General features: G+C 34.7%; 1 protein-coding gene across 3 annotated transcripts in view; it reads right to left on the reverse strand.

Annotated features, from left to right (window-relative positions):
* GPCPD1 (glycerophosphocholine phosphodiesterase 1) overlaps positions 1 to 21,765 on the reverse strand; it is a 60,894-nt gene that overhangs the window by 21,539 nt on the left and 17,590 nt on the right. Inside the window, exons 5-13 of one of the 3 annotated variants that reach the window (XM_029220015.1) lie at positions 19,772 to 19,847; positions 17,854 to 17,895; positions 15,737 to 15,860; positions 11,954 to 12,185; positions 9,655 to 9,817; positions 9,213 to 9,345; positions 8,393 to 8,447; positions 3,968 to 4,060; positions 59 to 136 (exon numbers count right to left, since the gene is read on the reverse strand). In XM_029220015.1, the coding sequence (XP_029075848.1) occupies positions 59 to 136; positions 3,968 to 4,060; positions 8,393 to 8,447; positions 9,213 to 9,345; positions 9,655 to 9,817; positions 11,954 to 12,185; positions 15,737 to 15,860; positions 17,854 to 17,895; positions 19,772 to 19,847 (996 nt within the window). The remainder of the gene's footprint in view (positions 1 to 58; positions 137 to 3,967; positions 4,061 to 8,392; positions 8,448 to 9,212; positions 9,346 to 9,654; positions 9,818 to 11,953; positions 12,186 to 15,736; positions 15,861 to 17,853; positions 17,896 to 19,771; positions 19,848 to 21,765) is intronic. The other 2 variants (XM_029220016.1, XM_029220017.1) reach the window with 2 other exon arrangements.

The raw sequence follows: 21,765 nt of genomic DNA on the forward strand, positions 1-21,765 counted from the left end.
CAAGTACAAATAGTCCTAAAACTAAAAGATAATTTACGTTTTACATTATTATTACTACCTTTAACAACTGGAGTTGGTCAAAGGTTAATTCTTTTACTGGAATTTCAAATAATTCAACTGGATCAGCATCAAATTTCTAAAAGAGAGAGAAAATTGGGCCCCACATTATTACTCTAAACTGGCCTAATATCTCAATTTACTGATGAGAATAACAGCTTGGTGGCCACAGTGAGCCCATGCAGGGGAGCCCTTGCTACCGAACACCACCTCCCAGCTCTTAAATTCTGGCTTTTGTTTTTAATGTAGGTGGGAGTGCCTGGAAGAAAACAGCTGGGAAGAAGCTGTAGCACTAAAGACACACTGAGAACCAAGCCACAAGTCAGTCATTTCCCCTATTTCCTGTCATGCTGTATACATTTTGTTTGACACATATCCATGCTACAGGACTAGGAAATCAACAGGCATGCAGGATCTAACTAAGGATTAGTTTCTATCAGTAAGTTTCTAAACCTTTTAAACTGAAGTTTGGTTAAAAATAGCCACAGAAATCAACTGTCATGAAAAAATCGTCTGGTTAGCTGTAAGTAGTAATATTTAATAGGAACCCTAATCTATTATAAATGCTTTCCCAAGGAGCAAATCTGTTTTATTAGATTTTAATATCATATCAAATGTCACACTGTTTAGGCACTTCTATCTTAAGAAAATGAGTTAATGTACCACCAATAAATCATCAATCCAACAAATATATTAAAATCCGTTACATTTATATTCATTCATGTATATATAGTATGAGGCTATATATGTATAAATTTCTTCTGGAAGGACACACAAGAAACTATTAAGAGAAGGGAGTACCACCAAGGAGAAAAAGTAAAGGAAGATTTACTTTTCATTTCATAATCTTCTGAACTACTTATAATTTTATAAATGAACATAAATTGGTTTTTTAAGGAAAATACCAACTTAAAAATTAATACTAAAAAATATATAATTTATTGCTTTCATTCCGCAATTAACTGAACCAGGTTCAACTTAAGAGCAGGACGAATTCTGGTGAAAACTGGGGATCAGTTATACTCTTCAATTAGCCCTCATGGATTTTTAGAAATTACAGCTAGAGTCATTAATCTCAATCTTGATTAGTGAGGTCCTTCACCACTCCATTCCTTCTCATTTCGCTTTGCATTAACATTTCCCCACAGCAAAAACAACCTGCCCCAATTCTATTAAGTAATTCTACTTCTGTCATCTAAATAGGTGCATCTCGGAAATTCCCGGGAGGTCCAGTGGTTAGGACTCAGTGCTCTCCACTGCCAAGAGCCCAGGCTGAATCCCTGGTCAGGGAACTAAGATCCCACAAGCCATGCAGCGTGGCCCCCCAAAAATAAATAAATTTAAACAAATAAATAAATAAATTTAAACAAACAAATAGGTGCATCACCTTCCTTCCTTCTCCTAATACCCTTTCACAGAAAGGGAAGGGTCCTTTTCTATAAATGATAATAATCCAAACTGATACGACTGTTTAGAATCCACTAGCAGGCAGAGCTAGGTGCCTTGTCATAGGTGCCTTGCATACTACACCATGCAGTGTCTGATACATGTTAGCGAATCAAACTTTATTTATCTTGAAGTATACTTAATTTACAATATTGTGTTACTTTCAGGTGTACAGAAAAGTGATTGTTATACTTTTATATATGTGTGTATACATATATAAGTAATTATATATCTATTCTTTTTCAGATTCTTTTCCGTTACAGGTTATAAGATATTGAATATTGTTTCCTATGCTGTACAATAGGACCTTGTTTATCTATTTTATATATAGTAGTTTGTATCTGCTAATTCCAAACTCTTGATTTATACCTCAACCACCCCTTTTCCCCTTTGGTAACCATAACTTTGTTTTCTAAGTGTTTCTGTTTTGTAAATAAGTTCATTTGTGTCATATTTTAGGTTATACATGTAAGTGATATCATATGGTATTTGTCTTTATTTTTCTAACTTACTTCAATTAGTATGATAATCTCTAGGTCCATTCATGTCACTATAAATGGCATTATTTTATTCTTTTTTATGGCTGAGTAGTATTCCATTGTATGTGTGCATATCTTTACACATTCATCTGTATCCATTCATCTGTCAATGGACATTTAGCCATGTCTTGGCTATTGTGAAGAGTGCTGCAATGAACACTGGGGTGCATGTATTTTTTTGAATTATAGTTTTCTCCAGAAATCCCAGGATTGGGATTGCAGGATCATATAGTAACTTAATTTTTTAGTTTTTTGAGGAACCTCCATACTGGCTGCACCAATTTACCTCCCACCAACAGTGTAGGAAGGTTCCCTTTTCTCCATACCCTCTCCAGCATTTATTATTTTTAGACTTTTTGATGATGGCCATTCTGATTGGTGTGAGGTGATAACCTCATTGCAGTTTTGATTTGTGTTTCTCTAACAATTAGAGATACTGAGCATCTTTTCATGTGCCTGCTGGCCATCTGTATGTCTTCTTTGGAGAAATGTCTATTTAGTTCTGCCCACTTTTTGATCGGGATGTTTGTTTTTTGATATTAAGCTGTATGAGCTCTTTGTATATTTTGGAAATTAATCCCTTGTCAGTAGCATCATTTGCAAATATTTTCTCCCAGTCAGTAGGCTGTCTTTTTGTTTTGTTTATGGTTTCCTTTGCTGTGCAAGAGCTTTAAAGTTTAATTAGGTCCCGTTTACTTTTGTTTTTATTTCCATTACTCTAGGATACAGATCCAAAAAAATATTGCTGCAATTTATGTCAAACATTCTGCCTATGTTTTCCTCTAAGAGTTTTATAGTATCTGGTCTTACATTTAGGTCTTTAATCCAATTTGAGTTTATTCTTATATATGGTGTTAGAGAATGTTCTAATTCATTCTTCCACACGCAGCTGTCAAGTTTTCCCAGCCTTAACTTTAGATCAACACAACGGAAAATGATACCCAACACAGTTTTAAAAAAAATGCCAAAGAAAAGGGTTTTAAAGGACCCTCCTAGTTTAAGTCCCTGAGAAATCACTTGGTTAACTTGTATACTGAAGTCCAGATGCTATATAATTATTACAATTATTTCCGTACAACAGTAATTATAATTTTAAAGAAATTATATGCTTTTTAAATCTCCTTATGGACTTTCTCCTCTATCATGCCCTCTTTTCCATTCTCACTGTCTCTACTCCAGTTCTGGCTTGTCTTAAGGTTTGGCCCACATTTCCACTCCCCTTGTCTCTAGTCTCTGTTCTCTTAAGTTGTCCTTACATCAGGTATCAAAATATTCATCTGAAAGTTTACTTCTAAAACATTTCCCTACTTGGTTCAAAAGTCTTTCAAAAGAAGTCCCTAGCTCCTAAGTCTAAACCCCTGAGGCTCTCCACTATCTGGCTCCAAAGCACTTCTCCAATTTTATTTTTCACTGTGGCTCTTCCCACTAGTCAAATCATATAAGCTTATTAACTTGAGAAAAAGCTTGAAGCAAAAAGAGAAAGGAGCCTGAAGACAAACACTCTGATAGCTTCCTTTCCTACCTCAACAGAGGGACAGTGGCAGAAGGATACAGAAACCACGTGTAATATCCTTTTTGTTAAATAACATTAAAAAAAGAAAATTCAGCCAGAGAAAATACTCTAGAAAATTAATTCCTGACTCCTCCCTCTCTCTTGATGTTGCAGGAAGGAGCTTGAGAGAGGAAAGAACTGGCAGTAATTCCCTAAGAAAATGAACTAACCAACTCTATTAAATAAATAATTAAATATATAGTCATCCATCAGTATCTGCAGGGGATTGGTTCCAGGACTCTTCACAGATACCAAAATCTACAGATGCTCATGTCCCTTATGTAAAATGGCATAGTATGTGTATACAAAACTTCCTAGTTTTAAAACCTATTGTCTAACTGTAAGAGTTTAAAATAAAGGAATTTCTACATACCTTTTTCATAGTCAAGCAACAGGTCAGATCATGATACACTACAGGCACAAAATCTTTTGAAAGATGTACATCAAATTCTACAAAGGCTGCACCCTGACAGAAATAAAAGAAACAAGTATTTGAAAAATGTTATCTGGCCCACGATACATCTAAAACTATAAGAACATGAGAAATTTATTGTTCACCATAAAATTACAGACTTGTACACACAAAACTTCTTCATGAATCATTTAATGCTATACTTCAAGCTTTTCCTAAAAGGTAATTTCTTCTTTTAAAACAACTATAATTTCTTTTTTGCAATAGCACACCAATTTTTTCCTGGCAAAAAAATGGGTTCTGATCCTACTCGAACACACCCTGGGGCCCTTCTGTGGCAGTGGACAGCCTCCACCAGTGTCACCTCTGTTATTGCTATTAGCAGAAATGGCGCCTGGAGCATGGCTACCTCGCACCTCATTGCCCCTACACACCTCAGAGATGGACAGGGGAACCTCAACGGTGAGGTGGGAACAAGAATAAGCTTCAGTCTCTTAGCTCTGCTCCTTGGTGCACTTGAGCAGTACACTTTACAACCTTTCTTAATAAAACCTCAATAATCAGATTAAAGAGGAAACTGTAACTTCTGCTGAAAAGAAAGAGAAAGCAGAAATGGGCAACAAGAATGATGCATATGCCAAATTTCCTAATAGAAGCCTAAACAGAAGAAAGGTGGACACAAATTAGACTTAAGTCAGATCCATCATGACATATGAATTAATCCAAATAAAGGCTGAGAACATAAACTGACATACAAATTTGTGCATTCACTAAAAGAAAGCCAGCTGGGATCAAGGAATACAAGGTTTGAGGATTCTGTAATGTGTCTATGGCCCAGACAAGTGCTGTATAAGAATGGATGGACACGTTTCCATCCCTTACCCTAGCTTTAGGTCAAGGACGATGCTCAACTTTTCAGTACATATGGATCAGAGACTAGAACAAAAGGAGCCTACTTCCTCAATGACTTCTGAAGCAGGAAATAAGCTTAGCTCCTTCTATTGTCAACAAGACAATGACAGAAATCATTTTTACCAAAGAGAACAAACCCTATGTCCCCTAAATAGTTACAATGATTAAAAGAAATTATAGCTTTCCAGTTTAAAAGTTTAATTTTACATGATCACCATCCTTTAGAAAGATAAATTTACTAAGAGGTAAAACTTGATCTCAAAATTCATGTGTAAGGGACTTCCCTGGCAATCCAGTAGTTAAGACTCCACGCTTCCATTGCAGGGGTGCAGGTTCGATCCCTGGTCAGGGAACTAATCCCGCATGCCGTGCAGTGCAGCCAAAAATTTAAAAAAAAAGAAAAAATTCATGTGTGAGCAAGCTTTAAGAAATAAGCCAACAATAACCAAAATCTCTTCAAAGATGTCTTTAACATTAAAATCAAACCAGATTTTCATAACTAACATAAGATCCATAAAAGTACAAAGGGTTTCAACAGAAGAAAAGAGCTTAATGAAATCCTCTCTCAAAAAGCAGAGACCCTAGGGCTCCCCTGGTGGTGCAGTGGTTGAAAGTCCGCCTGCCGATGCAGGGGACACGGGTTCATGCCCCGGTCTGGGAAGATCCCAAATGCCGTGGAGCGGCTAGGCCCGTGAGCCATGGCCGCTGGGCCTGCACGTCCGGAGCCTGTGCTCCGCAACGGGAGAGGCCACAACAGTGAGAGGTCCGCGTACCGCAAACAAAACAAAATAAAACAAAAAAGCAGAGACCCTAAAAATTCTTTATCAGGGATCTTCATATGTTGACAGCTAATAAAACCACGCTTAGATTACTTAGCTACAATGAACTAAAACTCGTTCCAAATAATGACCTACAGCACAACATACTCACAGATTTAATATCCTTTCAATACAAAGACAGAACTATCCACTATTAACATTTTTAAATATCAAAATAATTATGATAATCAATCTAATATGTCATGAAATATAAAATGCATCATTATTTTATATACCACTAAGAGGGAGAAAAACAATGCCAATCAAACCATGACAAGCTAAAACAGCTGTAAAACTATCCCAATTTTAGAGATATTAAAATATGAAAAAAGTATGTCTTAGAATAGATGTTTGCTCATATAAGTGATAAAGTTAAACATATGACAAATCAAATATATCTGGTGAACTATTTTAAAAAAGGCTAAGTTTAAGGCATGTGGAGGACACTGGAAAAACAAAATAAAATGAGATGTTCCTCCATTTTTCCCTTAGTTTAACTTGAGAACATGAGGCTTAACTTGAGGTACAGTGGAATGTGGGGGGAAATAATGCAGGTTCTTGATTAAAAATGTCAAGTTTCAGGTGCTGAAAAAACTAAAAGCTGAAAAAAGAAAAAAGGACTATCTCTGAATAATTACATAAAAGGAGTTAAGAAATTCAACATAATCAAGTTGGTATACAGGATGCAAACTGACAGACTTCAAAAAGTGTTACATAAAATCACTATCAGGGCTTCCCTGGTGGTGCAGTGGTTGAGGGTCCGCCTGCCAATGCAGGGGACACGCGTTTGTGCCCCGGTCCAGGAAGATCCCACATGCCACGGAGCGGCTGGGCCCATGAGCCATGGCCGCTGAGCCTGCGTGTCCGGAGCCTGTGCTCCGCAACGGGAAAGGCCGCAACAGTGAGAGGCCCGCATACCGCAAAAAAAAAAAAAAAAAAAAAATCACTATCAAATCCTTCTGTAAACATTATTTCCAAAGTGAGTATCTAAATAAGCATAGTAATTCAATTGATGAAATGCAGTGCTTAATGGGGAATGTTTTTCATGCCTCAAACACTTAAAATGTTATCTCAAAAAAAAAGGATGCTTAAAAAACAAACAAATGGGACAGAATTAAACTTAAAAGCTTTTGCACAGCAAAGCAAACAATCAATGAAACGAAAAGACAACCTACTGAATGGGAGAAAATATTTGCACGTGATTATGACTCATAAGGAGTTAATATCCAACATATATAAAAAGCTTATGCAACTCAACATCAAAAAAACAAACCACCCAAGTAAAAAACTGGCAGAAGAAATGAACTGACATTTTTCCAAAGAGGAAATGCAGATGGCCAACAAGCACATGAAAAGATGCTCAGGGACTTCCCTGGTGATGCAGTGGATAAGACTCCGTGCTCCCAATGAAGGGGGCCCAGGTTCGATCCCTGGTCAGAGAACTAGATCCCATATGCATGCCACAACTAAGAGTTCGCATGCCACAACTAAGGAGCCTGCCTACTGCAACTAAGACCTGGTGCAACCAAATAAATAAATATATATATTTTTTAAAAAAATATGCTTAGCATCGCTAATCATTAGGGAAATGCAAATCAAAACTACAATGAGTTATCACCTCACAACTGTCAGAATGGCTATCATCAAAAAGAACACAAATACAAATGTTGGAAAGGATGTAAAGAAAAGGGAGCCCTCCTACACTGTTGATGGGAATGTAAACTGGTGTAGCCACTGTGGCAAACAGTATGGAGGTTTTTCAAAAAATTAAAAAGAGAACTACTATATGATCCGGCAATTCCACTCCAGAGTATACAAAGAAAACAAAAACACTAATTTGAAAAGGCATATGCACTCCAATGTTCACAGCACATTAGTTACAACTGCCAAGATATGGGAGCAACCTAAGTGAATGGATAAAGAAGGGGTGTGTGTGTGTGTGTGTGCGCGCACACACACACACACACACACACAATGGAATACTGCTCAACCATAGAAAAAGGGTGACATTTTGCCATTTGTAATAACATGGATGGACTTGGAGGGTATTATGCTAAGTGAAATAAGTCAGAGAAAGACAAATACTGTATGACATCACTTAGGTGGAATCTAAAGAACATAACAACGAATGAATATAACAAAAAAGAAACAGACTCACAGATATAGAGAACAAATTAGTGGTTACCAGTGGGGAGAGGGAAGGTGGGAGGAGGGGCAATAAAGGGGTAGGGGGTTAAGTGGTACAAACAATTAGGTTTAAAATAAGCTACAAGGATATATTGTACAACATGCGGAATATAGCAAATATTTTATAATAACTATAAATGGAGATTAATCTTTAAAAATTGTGAATTACTATATTGTATAGCTATAATTTTTATAATATACATCAACTATACTTCAAATTAATTAATTAATTAATTTTTTTAAGAGGATGCTTAGGATTCCATTAACTTCAATCTTCACCATGAATCTAAATAAAAATGCCTAGAAATACTTTACCTTCACTTAGAAATATACTCAGAAAAAGCATAAATATTCTCCCTTTTAATCTATTAATGCAGACTGAAGGAGGCTCTCCAGGCCTACATTTCTCTACTTTTCTACCTTTGGACCATCAGTCCAAAGTTGTTTAAAGAAAGAGAGATTCACTTACATGACTAGCAGCATTTCTTAAAGAAGCAATAGTATTTTCCTGAACTTTAGCAAGTCTGCAAGAAAAGAAATATATAGAAATATAGTTATCATTACTATAGAAAAAAAAATTTAGTAAAGAAGTCAACTACATTTTAAACAATGGACATAGTACTTATTCTCTATTTTGAGGCTAACTTTGCCATCCCCAAAATAAGACTGTGACCATGACTTGGTTGGTGTGTGCATTCATTCCATCAATCAAGCTCTAACAATTTTAGGTATTTACAAGCTGAATACAGACATATCCTATACCACCCCATACCTCCCCAAGTGAGGTGACCAGTTAAGGAAAACAATCCTTTGCAATGGGCATGAAGTAGTGGAGAAACTTGCTCCCTGCATTGAAGCCTCAGGTGACTTGATACTGGCAGACCAGGGAAGGGTGGAAAAAGGCAGACACACCAACAGGTTGAAAGAATGGAAACTGTACTGAGAACCGGTGAGGAAACTAAGACCCTGAGAGAACAACATGCTGAAAGTCAGGACCACAACACAGACACACTGATGTCATCAGGCTGACTGCATCAAGCTCTCCCCTCCTGGCTTTCTAGTTTTAATGTCTCTCTCATCAATTCAGCAGAATACTAAAAAGACTGACCAGAATCTTACAAGAGAGTTAGTCTCTAATTAATTTGAACTGGAAACCCCAATTACCAAATTACATTTAAATCCCAGGGTAAAAATTAAAAGGATCGTTTGACCTTTTAGTTGGTCAAACCTATTTAACCTTATCAAGCATGAGCTACCAAATGCTAGTACTACTCAAATATTCAACCTACTGAGCAGTTGTTGTAGAATTTCCTGCACCTCGATGTCCAACATCCAATGGTATTCTTGGCTTCCAATACTTGGAAAATGAAGATTTCATGTCACAATTGTATCCTGGTAACGGCTTAATAATTATATAGTCAACTTTCATATGAAAAAAGGGGGAAGGGAAATAAAGACAATTAAAAAGGCTATGATGAGCTCAATTACACTTAAAAACCACTCAAAACAGCTTTATCAATCGATCAAATAGAAAGAAATCAAGTCAAAACACATTCAAATTAAAGCTTCCAGAAAATTAGATATATCTTTATTGTTATTGTATTTGTTAATATTCTAAAACTACTTATTAATTTAATTCTTTACCATTCTCAAAAGCTCAATTTGAAACTAATTAAAATCCTAACTTAATCTGCTTATTTGTAAAGGGTCACCCTGCTTCTCCAGGCTTACCTCTCACTTTGCCTATTGTTTTTCTGGAATTTCTGCTCATGATGGGAAGAGTAAGGATTCCAGCACTCTTCCCACTCTCTGCAATGGTGGATGATAAGAGGCATGCTGTACCCACATGTCCAGGAAGAGTGTCGCCCTGAACTATGTGTTCACTGAGATCTTCCTGAAAAATGAGGTTAAGAATAACCCAAATTCTTATACTTCAATATTTTCCATTTAAAGATCAAAAGACATCCTTTAAAATCAACTCAGAATCTATGGAGGAAGATCAGTAAGAAACACAACCAAATTTATATTCAGGTAATTTAGATAGCTTTGTTGTAATGAGTAACACATTTTCTTTTAGTATATAAAGATATTTAGTATATAGTATATTTAAGATTTTATGTGTTACTTTATTGATCAAAACTGTTGATTTGCACTTCTGATTCTCTAACATGTATTAGGCGAATATAAAGCTCAGACTGAAAGTTTCTAAGTACTTTTTACATTCCAAGACTAAGATATACCTGTAGTGACTTTTAATGTATATTTTATTCTTTAAAAATGCATCTACACAGATGACACAGAGGGATAGGACACCAAATACTCAACTTTGAGATTATACAGCATATTTCATCCTCCTAGTCTATGAATAAATTTGTATTTCCAAAACTGCTAACCAAATGAAAGGGAAGTTAGGCTGCTCGAGAGATTATTAAGAGGTAGGTACTAAAAGAACAAGGAAATGTTCAACCAAAACCTCATATTTTTAGAATAAAAGTCTCCCAGATCTTATTAATTAGGCAAGATCTAATCATAAGGTTATAACTTTATTATAAGTGTTACTTACTGGATTCTAATCCATCCTGAATTTTGCTATTTTAAGAAACAGTGGCTAGGTGCTACTGTTGGGCAAGGAATATTCCCTACTCTCAAAAAGCTAAACTCTAATCTACTGGAAATGAGAGTGGAAACACCAAAGAGCCAGGACCTTAGGGGAGGACCCAGTGTTATTCGTGAGGAGCAGCTGAACAGCCCATAAGCAGAGAGCTCTAGTGCAAAGTGGCACAAGCAGCTCTGGAAAGTTGGCAGCACAGATTCTGAATAACCTGGCACAATTTTCATAGCAACTATTTTTTCTTACATATTTATACTCTCAAGTAAAGTTGCAAAAATGGGTCCACTGTTACAATGAATTCTTATAAAATGCTTCAATAAACCACAGACTTCAGTCATAAAGGACTCAATCATGCTAGTTACATCAGTTTGCCACCAAAAGTTACACAGCCTGCACTTCCCTCTATCCTTGGAAGCTCCTCTGGATACAATTCATTTATATTTAGAATAGACACAGACATCAAGACATATGGTATTGATTTAAAACATCAATTCTGAATTCTGCAGCCTGTGGAATGAAACCCCATTCACAGAAAGATAAGACAAAATGAAAAGGCAGAGGACTATGTACCAGATGAAGGAACAAGATAAAACCCCAGAAAAACAACTAAATGAAGTGGAGACAGGCAACCTTCCAGAAAAACAATTCAAAATAATGATAGTGAAGATGATCCAGGACCTCAGAAAAAGAATGGAGGCAAAGATCGAGAGGATGCAAGAAATGTTTAATAAAGACCTAGAAGAATTAAAGAGCAAATGCCTAGAAGATTAAAGAACAAACAAACAGATGAACAATACAATAACTGAAATGAAAAATACACTAGAAGGAATCAATAGCAGAGTAACTGAGGCAGAAGAACGGATAAGTGACCTGGAAGACAGAATGGTGGAATTCACTGCCATGGAACAAAATAAAGAAAAAAGAATGAAAAGAAATGAAGACAGCCCAGGAGTCCTCTGAGACAACATTAAATGCACCACCATTCACATTATAGGGGTCCCAGAAAGGGAAGAGAAAGAAAGGACCCGAGAAAATATCTGAAGAAATTATAGTGGAAAACTTCCCTAATGTGGGAGAGTAAATAGCCATCCAAGTCCAGGAAGCACAGAGAGTCCCAGGCAGGATAAACCCAAGGAGAAACATGCCGAGACACAAAGTAATCAAATTGACAAAAATTAAAGACAAAGAAAAATTATTGAAAACATCAATTCTGAAGTTCTCAATTATAATTTTAATAGTACCTGAATCTGTCAACTCTTGCGTTTTTAAAATCTGCTAACATGTATAGAGGAGTAAACATCTAAAAAGTTGTATGAATCATGCATTTATACAAATTAACCTATGATAAAAATCAAAGCATATGTAAAAATAAGCACTTGTCTGCATTGTCTCTCACCCCCCTCAGTGAAATATACTCACCTCAAAAAAATCAAATATTAGTTCCAGGTTATCTGGTTCCATTGTCTGTATACTATACTCTGTCCAACGATCAGGCTGTAAGCCATACCCACACTCCGGCTGTGAATGCCTGCACTTGAACTCATTGTCGCTTATTAAGGATATCTCCAGACTATTGGACATTTTGTGAAGAACAGTGGGAGATACCCTATCATCGTCATCTTCCTCCAGACCCTCTAGTGTCAGCTTTACCCTACATAAAAGGAAAAAATAATGAAATGCAAAAAGTGAAAAAGAAGAAAAATCCATATAAATGTTACCAAAACATTAAATTTAAAAATGCTCCTTGTATATGCTAAACCCTCAAATAAAAATATTACGCAGACTACACATACTACAGGTTAAGGCATTAGTTATACTTTATAAAATAGTGATTTTTTTATCTCCACACATTTCTGCAAAGTATTAAAATGAGATAAATGCTCATTATGCCTAAGGCTGTTTTCATTAATTCTTTAGGTTTTTTAAAATGAATCTAAAAGGGCATTTACTATTATCCATTTATAATTGGCTATCTCAATTTCTTATGAGAAGTTTCACAAATATATATATAAAACAAGTACATATTTGAACCATATTCTGTTAGTATGCATTAAAAGACTGTTAGAGTTCGTAGTTGTAAATTTTTAAATTTCCTCTTTCTTCTCCTCACCACAGTGAGTCCACATACTTTGTGAACAGTACATCATTAAAGAAAACTATTGTATTAAATATATATATTTGCATGTATTCATGGTTTTTATGTATGTATGTTTATATGTATGTACCTTTTTAATGAAACAAATGAATAAAAAAATAAACCAAGAGTCTAAAACTCTTACAGACTCCACAGCAATGAAAACAAAATACAAGTTACCCAAGCTACTGGGTCACAAAGACTAGTTTACTCCCAATGAGAAGCGATTAGTTGCACAGAGCACTTGTAATGCCAAACAGTCAACTCAATTCTAGAATATTTCTTGCACCAACTGGAATGTACATAGATTAAACAACTTTAATACCAGCAACGTTATTGTACAGAATACAGCTGCGCTAGGAAAACTTTTCATTCTAGATTTAAATGAGATCCACTTAATAATACAAGTAACAGAACTGTATTAGTGAGGCCTGCTCTCTCCGAATGACGCTGCTGCCTTCAACCACCGTGCAGACTTGCCTCATAGGCACACACTCTGAAACCTTCCAGAGGGGATATGAACACAGGTTATTCAATGAGTAATAATGTTCCGTAATCATACTGTAAAACCAAAAGCAGCACCACTTTAATAATCCGAACAAAAATGATCATCTCTTCTCTCCAAACTCTTAGGAACAGTTCTGAACAACTGATTTTGTAGGTCAGCCTGAAGGAACAAACATTCTCTACCAGGACATATGAAAAGCGACCACAAGTGGATAGTAATGAACAAGCAAGGAAGGAATGGAAGATTAAAAATGGCTATTCTAGGGACTTCCCTGGTGGTCCAGTGGTTAAGATTCCATGCTCCCAACACAGTGGGCAGGGGTTTGATCCCTGGTCAGGCAACTAGAATCCCGCGTGCCATAGCCCAAAAAAAAAAAAAAAAGGCTAACCTACAAATAGCAATGTGCATCTATGCCCCCCCAAAAAAATCAAGTTTAAAGGGATCTATGAAAGAATTTAGTTCTAAATGAACTAAACATTAAAGGTTTTACTCAAACAGCTATATAAATGTTATAGTCTATCATAAGTAACATTACTTTCCAAGTTCTGGTGGAATCAAGCGAAAGAGAAACTTGTGTTGTTGAAAACGTGGTGGTAATGAGATAAAACATCATGTATAGTGTTTTATTTAAAATTTAAATGCTGTTGCTAAGTTTTTAAAAGTCCTGATAAACCTGCAGATAAATTTATTTTCTAGCCACTGAAGGCTTAACCTATCGATAATATGAATTCTGGGGGAAAAAGATGGTCAAAACAACATCGGTTTCTAGCTATGCACAATTATTTCAGTAGGAATCAGTCACTTAATTTGTAGAGCCCAACTAAGTATGGTTATAAAAATCTTCCAGTTTAAGCTTAAGCAATACAATAATATAATCAATCACTATATAAACAAGAACAGTACAGGACTCAGGTTGCATGTGCAATGCAATCAGAACCCCATTAATTATCTATTAATTTTTTTTGTTTTTTTGGCCACACCGCAGCATGCAGGATCTTAGTTTCCCAACCAAGGATCGAACCTGTTCTCCCTGCAGTGGAAGCACAGAGTCCTAACCACTGGACTGCCAGGGAATTCCCTCTATTAATTTCTTAATTATAGTCAAAGAAAAAAAAAATCCTAATAAGCCCAACCAACCAAGGCTTTATCTTCTACTGCTACCTTTATTTCAAGGTCTTATGCTAATAAAACACTTTACAGCGGTTAACACAATTTATTTGCTTCTTTTAACATGTAAATAAAATATTCAGTTATTTATGACTAACTGGTTAGAGAATCTCTGCGATCTAATGGATCTTGCAGATCAGCCACGTGGTCCAATTACCTAGGTTTTTCAGAAGCAAAGCAGAGGCCTAGAAAAGCTAATGAACAGAGGCAAGGTACACCCAACACTATTTACTCACAGAATAGCCAATGGAAAGGGCTGTGAAGTGTTACCCACCCTTTCCCTTATGTATTTTATTACTGGTATAGGTAAGTACTATAATATTTTCAGCAGTTATTGTAAAACATTTATGGATTTACAAACTGCAACATCATTATCAATTTTATTCTGAAGATAATAAGTATTACTATTAATTACTTCAGTTACTGAAAATGGCCCTTTCAACCCAGCCCTGACACTTTGTCAGAAAAAGCTGCATAACGTATCAAGACTTAGAACTCTCAGTCCCAAAGTTACAAAAATTCAAATGATAGGGCTGCCTCCGTCGTTGAGAAATCAGTTCACTCAAAGATATAACATGGTAGGGCTTCCCTGGTGGCACAGTGGTTGAGAGTCCACCTGCCAATGCAGGGGACACGGGTTCGTGCCCCGGTCCAGGAAGATCCCACATGCCGCGGAGCGGCTGGCCCGTGAGCCATGGATGCTGAGCCTGCGCGTCCTGAGCCTGTGCTCCACAACAGGAGAGGTCACAACAGTGAGAGGCCCGTGTACCACAAAAAAACAAACAAAAAAAAAAAACCACATATACATGGTGACATTACAGAAAAATTAAGTTACTTACTATTTTGTTATTTATACAAAGCTTGACACCTAAATCTTCTTAAATTAAGATTAAAATTAAACTAACCTGGAACTGCTATGGTAACTGTGACCTCCTTAACGGAAAAGTTTCTCGTTTTCAAGCCACCAGAAAATTTAGGACACTGAAGTATATTTCCAACAATCATTTTTCTCTGTTCATGCCATTCTCCCTTCATTTAGCTCAAAATCATTTCGTTATGTCAATTTTAAAACAAAATATTTATTGCTACACTAAGAAATTTTAAATGGTAGAAACTACAAAGATAATAAGCCTAGAAATCACTTATCTAAGTAAAAAAAAATTTTCTTGTTTCCAATTTGGAGATTAAGACTAACATAAGTACATTTAACTGTAGCAATCTTCAGGCAGGGAAGCAGTTCACTCTCACAAGACACCGCATTTATTAGAAAATGTGACATTATCTGTGTGTTATTTTCTTAGTTTATACATATAAAGGCTATAACCAGATGGATCAGAAATCTACACCATTAGTGAAAATAAATAGGCTAAGTAACAAATACACATGGTCATACCTAAATCTAGATTTTTTTAATTTTTTCTTGGTTATTGAGACAGGAGGTTTCTCAGAATAATGCAAACGTAATCTGATTTCAGTCTGACACGTCAGCCATCCAGAATCCAGAGTCTCAACACCATCTGGCAAAGTAAATATGAAGAACAGTAAGTAATATACATATTTTTAAAGCCAATCCAATAAGTACAATATATATTGACAATTCTAGTTCACATTCCGTTTAATATACTCAGGTTATCTATCACTGGTATTTCTCTCCAAAGCAAATATATAAGTAGTCTTACTTGTCATTGAAAAATAACTTTTATATCAAGTAGGAGGGAAAAGTTAAATGAACATTAACAACTAGCCAAACTTTAGCACTAAAGTAAATTAAAATACTCTTTTTGAATATATTATTGAAGTAATACAAATCTATCTCAGAAAGAATACATATTGCAAGATGGCTTCTAACCTAGCATTTGTTCCACTGGCAGTGGATCACTACTACACTTCCAAAGTTTCACATGAAATATTCAGCTGAAACTAGTTATTCCACTAGTGCTGGCAGCGTAGATATGAGGTGGTAATAACAAAACAAATGTATTCTCCATTTACATATTCTGCCATAGATAAACTGCATGACTGTGATAACACTGTTAGCACTGTTTAACTTGAAGTTTCTTACTAACAAAGGTAATAACATTTTCATAAATACCAGGGAGCTGATAACTGTTTTGGACCTAAGTTCTTCATCAAGAGAACTTCAAAAAAAAAAAAACAATTCTTCTTCGGTATGATTTCATAACTATCAAATTTCATACATGAAGAGAAACCACTACCATCTCTTAATTTTAAACTGTTTCCAGAAATGGACAGAGTTGGAGAAATGGCTTTCTATCCTGAAGGCCAACTAACGCTGAATTTAGGAAGATGATGACAACAGCAACAGATGACGAAAGAAATGCCATGCGTTTATAACCAGGCATAGTAACTAACATATAATAGAAGGATATAATGTCATCATTACAGTTGAAGAAATGAGAAAACAACTTCTCCATTAAAAAAGCTCTCCAAAACATGTAGCATAAATTTTGTGTAGTCTCCAAAACACTAAATAAAACTATTCGAGTATGTTAGACTACCTTATGATGTGATATAAATAATCCCAAACAAAATCAAGAAAAATAAGTTAAATTCCTGCCCAAATACTGCAAAAGCATGTACATTTCTAAAGTGGATAAACATATGTACTTAGTAAAACCACAACCAAAACATTCAGGCCCTATTCCTTCCTGTACTCAACAGGAATGCAAACTGGTTATGAGCAATTATCTCTGGTTCACAGTCAATGCAAGCACACATTCTGTCCACCCCCTTTACACCTTTTGACTCCTACAGTATAGTATCTAAAATGAAAATGCAGTTTAGCATGATAATGCTGATACACTGTGAGAATTCCAGTCATTGAAGAAAAAACTTGAATCCTTAGGATAAAGTATTTACTGATGCAGAAAGTATATGAATGCATATTCCACTGTAAATTAATTGTTTAAATACTCAGCCATAATTACTAGAACATTCTGCTACTTAATCTTGATTTTACTATAAATGCACATACAAACACAAAATGCACAAACGTAGCTTATGAGTAACATTTCACACTTTAAATGTTGAGAACAATTAACATCATTTTCAAACATAGTAGTGTTAAGTGATGATATAGTAACAGTTAAGTATAATACTTTTAAATTGATTATATTAATTCATATACCTAAAGTCAACAGCCAAATAAAAACTAAAAAATAAATAAAATTTTAAAGCATAAGAAGTATACTGGAGGGAATCCCTGGCGGTCCAGAGGTTAGGACTCTGTGCTTCCACTGCAGGGGGTGTGGGTTCAATCCTCCTGGTTCGGGAACTAAGGTCCCACAAGCCACGTGGCATGGCCCAAAATAATAATAATAATAATACTGGAAACTATTATTTAACAGAATGCATTTGTTTTTTGGATCTAGTCTTCTAGTCTCTATTTTCAATATCATACTGTCATATTTCCCTGTGCTGTTTCTAATGAAATGTAAGGTAACATCTCAACCATGTGAATAAAAATTTTCAAAACTCAGTCTCACTTACTGTGGATTCCAAATTGTCCATCGTCAATAATAATTTCACTTTCTAAAATTGAAGGAAAATAGAAAATCTAGTTAAAATTCATGATGTATATACAGAATGAACAATTGAGAAATTACCTACCTTAAGGATTTTTTAAAAAATTAATTTAGAATTTAAAAGCAGCCCAAAGTGAATAAGCATATTTATTGTAGCCCTCAATAAAGAAATCCCTTTTAAGGAGGCTATCAAACAATAATGGTTCTTATATTCATGGTGATTATTCACAATGTTGTAAGGAAGAGAAAGAAAACTCCTCAGAGAGGTGCTCTAGAGGCACTGGGACAAATGTTTATACCAACCAATGCATGAGACTGACAAGTTGCTGGAAAACAATATCTCCTGGTTGATTTTTCAAACCAAAGGTCTTGGCACAATTAAAATGCTTATTCTTACGTAGTGCGTATTCTGAACTTACCTAAAATATAATGCTCCTCAAACCCCAACTATTCTCTATAGCCAGCTAAAAACTTTTTAAAACAGCATAAACTTACCTGTATATATAGAGCTATGAGGAATTACCAAAAAGTAAGTGTTTGCACATTGCCTCCTAACAGAAATTTCAACTAAATGAGAAAAGCTGTTAAGCCCCACCCTCTGAGTAAAAGACTAATTATCTTCCCTGCTATTTCCTTTCCCAGTTTACTTTAAACATAAACCTGAATTTGTTAAAATAAGTGTGACAGTTCCCAATAAAGATTCTCTGGTATATTTCACACAGCTCTTAAGTTCAGAAGTTTTATTTTCCAAAAGTATAAAATACATTTATTAAAAAGACCAGAAACAAAATCATCCTACTTTCTCAAAATAAGAAAATATATTTAACTGCAAGATGCTTCAAAATGCAATTTTTTAAATATTCAATTCCTAATAATTTCCAACCTCAGTATGGCACTCTTTTAATTCTAAAGTACACTACATAAAAATTCTAAATATACTATCAAAAATGTATTACAAAAATGTATATACAAAAAGAAAATCCAATAAAGAGGATGGAATGAGATAGCTGTTTAAACGAGATGTGTCCTTGCTATATATAGGGTAAAGCAGAATCTCTCACTACTTTCTAATCTAAGCTAGTAAATAACAAGCCATTTATTCTTTAAATTCTAATTTTCTCTGGAAATTAAAATAGAGTTTTCAGCACTAAGTCAATTTATAGATGAAACCAAGTAGGTAATTTAATATATGTGAAAAGAACTTCAAATTTTAATCTCAGTATGGAAAAGGAAATTCAAAAATACTTGTATGAAGAGAAATGCCATTTTTAGGCACAAGAAAACTAAATAACGTTTAAACAAACAAACAAACAAAAATTATCTAAATAGCAACTTTAACATAGCCAGCAGGGTATTGGGGGAAAATGTCTGCTACAACCAAGAAATCTGAATTCATTCATACAAGTTTATTCAAGTATTTACTAGTTTAAAAAACACACACAAATAGAATAACTTATTCTATTACTATTCAAAGTTAAAAATGTAAGAATCATTGTTTTGGATTAATTCTTTCCTCAAATGTTCTAAGTTCTCTGAGCAAGTAATATCAAAGCCACGGATGGATGCTCAGTTAAAAAAAATGTTATTTTATAAACTTTTGTAACTACTCCAAATATAAATATATATTCCACCATAAACCCATCTAATTCAAGAAATTAAAAATAACTAGGCAAGCGTTTCTAATAAAGTTTATGAAGAAAGGCAATTAAGAACTGTTTAGTTTTGAAAGTAAGACCCATGATATGCTCAGTGAAACTTGTAGTACTGACAATGCACTGACCTTAAACTTTAAAATAAATATTTATTAAATCCCACTAAGCCATTGTGCAGCATATTAGTAACTTTATGCATATGCCTCAAACAGATGCAGTTAATGCCCATACCTAAAGGGGTTATTGATCGTGGTTGTAGATGAGTCTCCCACTTGTGAACTATGACTTGACATGGACCACCGATAGTCTGCAATTTAAAAGTTAAACGTCTGCAATAATTTCTTGTATCTTATTTTCTACCCATGACGCCATTAGATGTTTGTGGCCTAAGTCTTATACTAATTATGAAACCAAGAGATTCATCTTGTTAATATCAATATTATATGCGAAAAAATCAGGAATGTACCAGGTCAAAAAACATGATGAATGCTGGAAGAAAATGAGGGTGAGGCAGTAAACAAAAATAAGATGAACTGGCAAATAAAACCATTTTAAACTCATTCTTAAATCTGCCTACAATACTCAGTTTTAATCTTTAACTGATACTCTGTCGTAAGTTAAAGTTAACAGCAAATATACTTTATGTTTGGTATGTCGGAAGTCAATGAAGTATTACTGGAAGATTGGAGTAACTCCTCAAGTGTTCGGAAAAAGCCTAAACTCTCTGATAGTAGAAATACTGAGAACGAATACTTCAAGATCAATTATCACAAGTTACTCAAGGAACTAGGGGGCATAATAAAGTTCTTCATTACATATATTTAACTAGTAAGTAGGTAACAGGAAGAACATCAGATTCTCGTATTTTAGTAACCAGTGTTTCTAAGGAGCACAGGAAGCCCTTTCCTTTAGGAAAGGACACATGCATGGGTAAATTTGAAGAACAAGTTTGATTAAAGGGGAATGAACATCCAGTTTTACTCTTACTGCCTTAAAGTTTATAAATTCATACAGTGTGAAAAATTTTAATACTGTCTTCTGTTATCAAATTCTCTTACTAAAAAAGAAAATAAAGCTTTATGTATTGTTGATAATGTCTACAGCAATTTAAACACAAGAATGAACTACCACAAGGATTCTCTTGTGTGTTCCTAAAGTACTGAAGTATATGAAGTGTTTCCTAATTTTCCTTGAAGTATCTGAAACAAAACAAAAAACCCTACACTTGTCTAATTAAACTTATGTGCCAAAATACAATCCTTAAATACATATTTTAAAAGAAAATTTTCAAACTATATCCTTACAAGGTATTTTTTTTCTTCTTCTGAAGAAATTTAGTAAAATACAGAGAAGCAAAAAGAAACAAAAATCACCCATTATCACACTACTTAGGGATAATCACTATCAATATTTTCACGTATCTTTAAACCCTTGTCTAGGCACATATATACTCTTAAGTCTGGAACATATAAGCTTCTCTCTTTATTACATCTGTAGATGACATTAAATACTCTTCTATAACATTTTATAGGATTTCAATATTGATTTTATTTAATAATAAATGATCCAAATGATAACAAATAAGTATGTAACAAATTAGGCAAGAGATAATTCTGTCATTTAAAATAACCAGAGGTTAAAATCTTTTTTTAAAACTTGCAAACTTTTGAAGTTTGAAAACTAAAATTGCATTAGATATACATTCAATTCCTTAATCCAGGGATAATACAGGAACTCATTTTCTCTAGCTGAATACATCCTTGTTATAAGGGTTCACTTGTGAATTGATAATAAACTGTGTAGACATTTTTAAAATGTAAATGTGAAAGTACTAATCTTAAAATATGGTGAATTACACTAAAAAAACAAGAAACATCTGATCCTGCATCTGCTAGATGTTTTTTACTACAACTTTTTGCTGTCACTTTTTTGAATTTGTTTTCACACATCAAACTTTCTAACCCTCAAAAGATACAAATGTATATAATAAAAATAGGAATGTTTCTTAGCAATAATGGGCAACCAGAAATAACTAATCTATTCCCTTCTTCCACCCCTCCCATGTCCCCTGCACTCCCCTCAAAAAAAAAAAAATCCTCTTTGCTACAAAAGTGGTGTAGATCCATATTCTTATAAAAGTTACTAATCAAATGTGACTTGAAAGGGTGCCATGAACATAATAGTGGTATTAAAAGTGGGTAGAAGAAAGGAGAGACTTTGTTTAA

This window comes from Monodon monoceros, unplaced genomic scaffold (genome assembly GCF_005190385.1).
Source record: "Monodon monoceros isolate NGI ecotype Baffin Bay Population unplaced genomic scaffold, NGI_Narwhal_1 Super_Scaffold_13, whole genome shotgun sequence".
Taxonomy (NCBI): Eukaryota; Metazoa; Chordata; class Mammalia; order Artiodactyla; family Monodontidae; genus Monodon; species Monodon monoceros.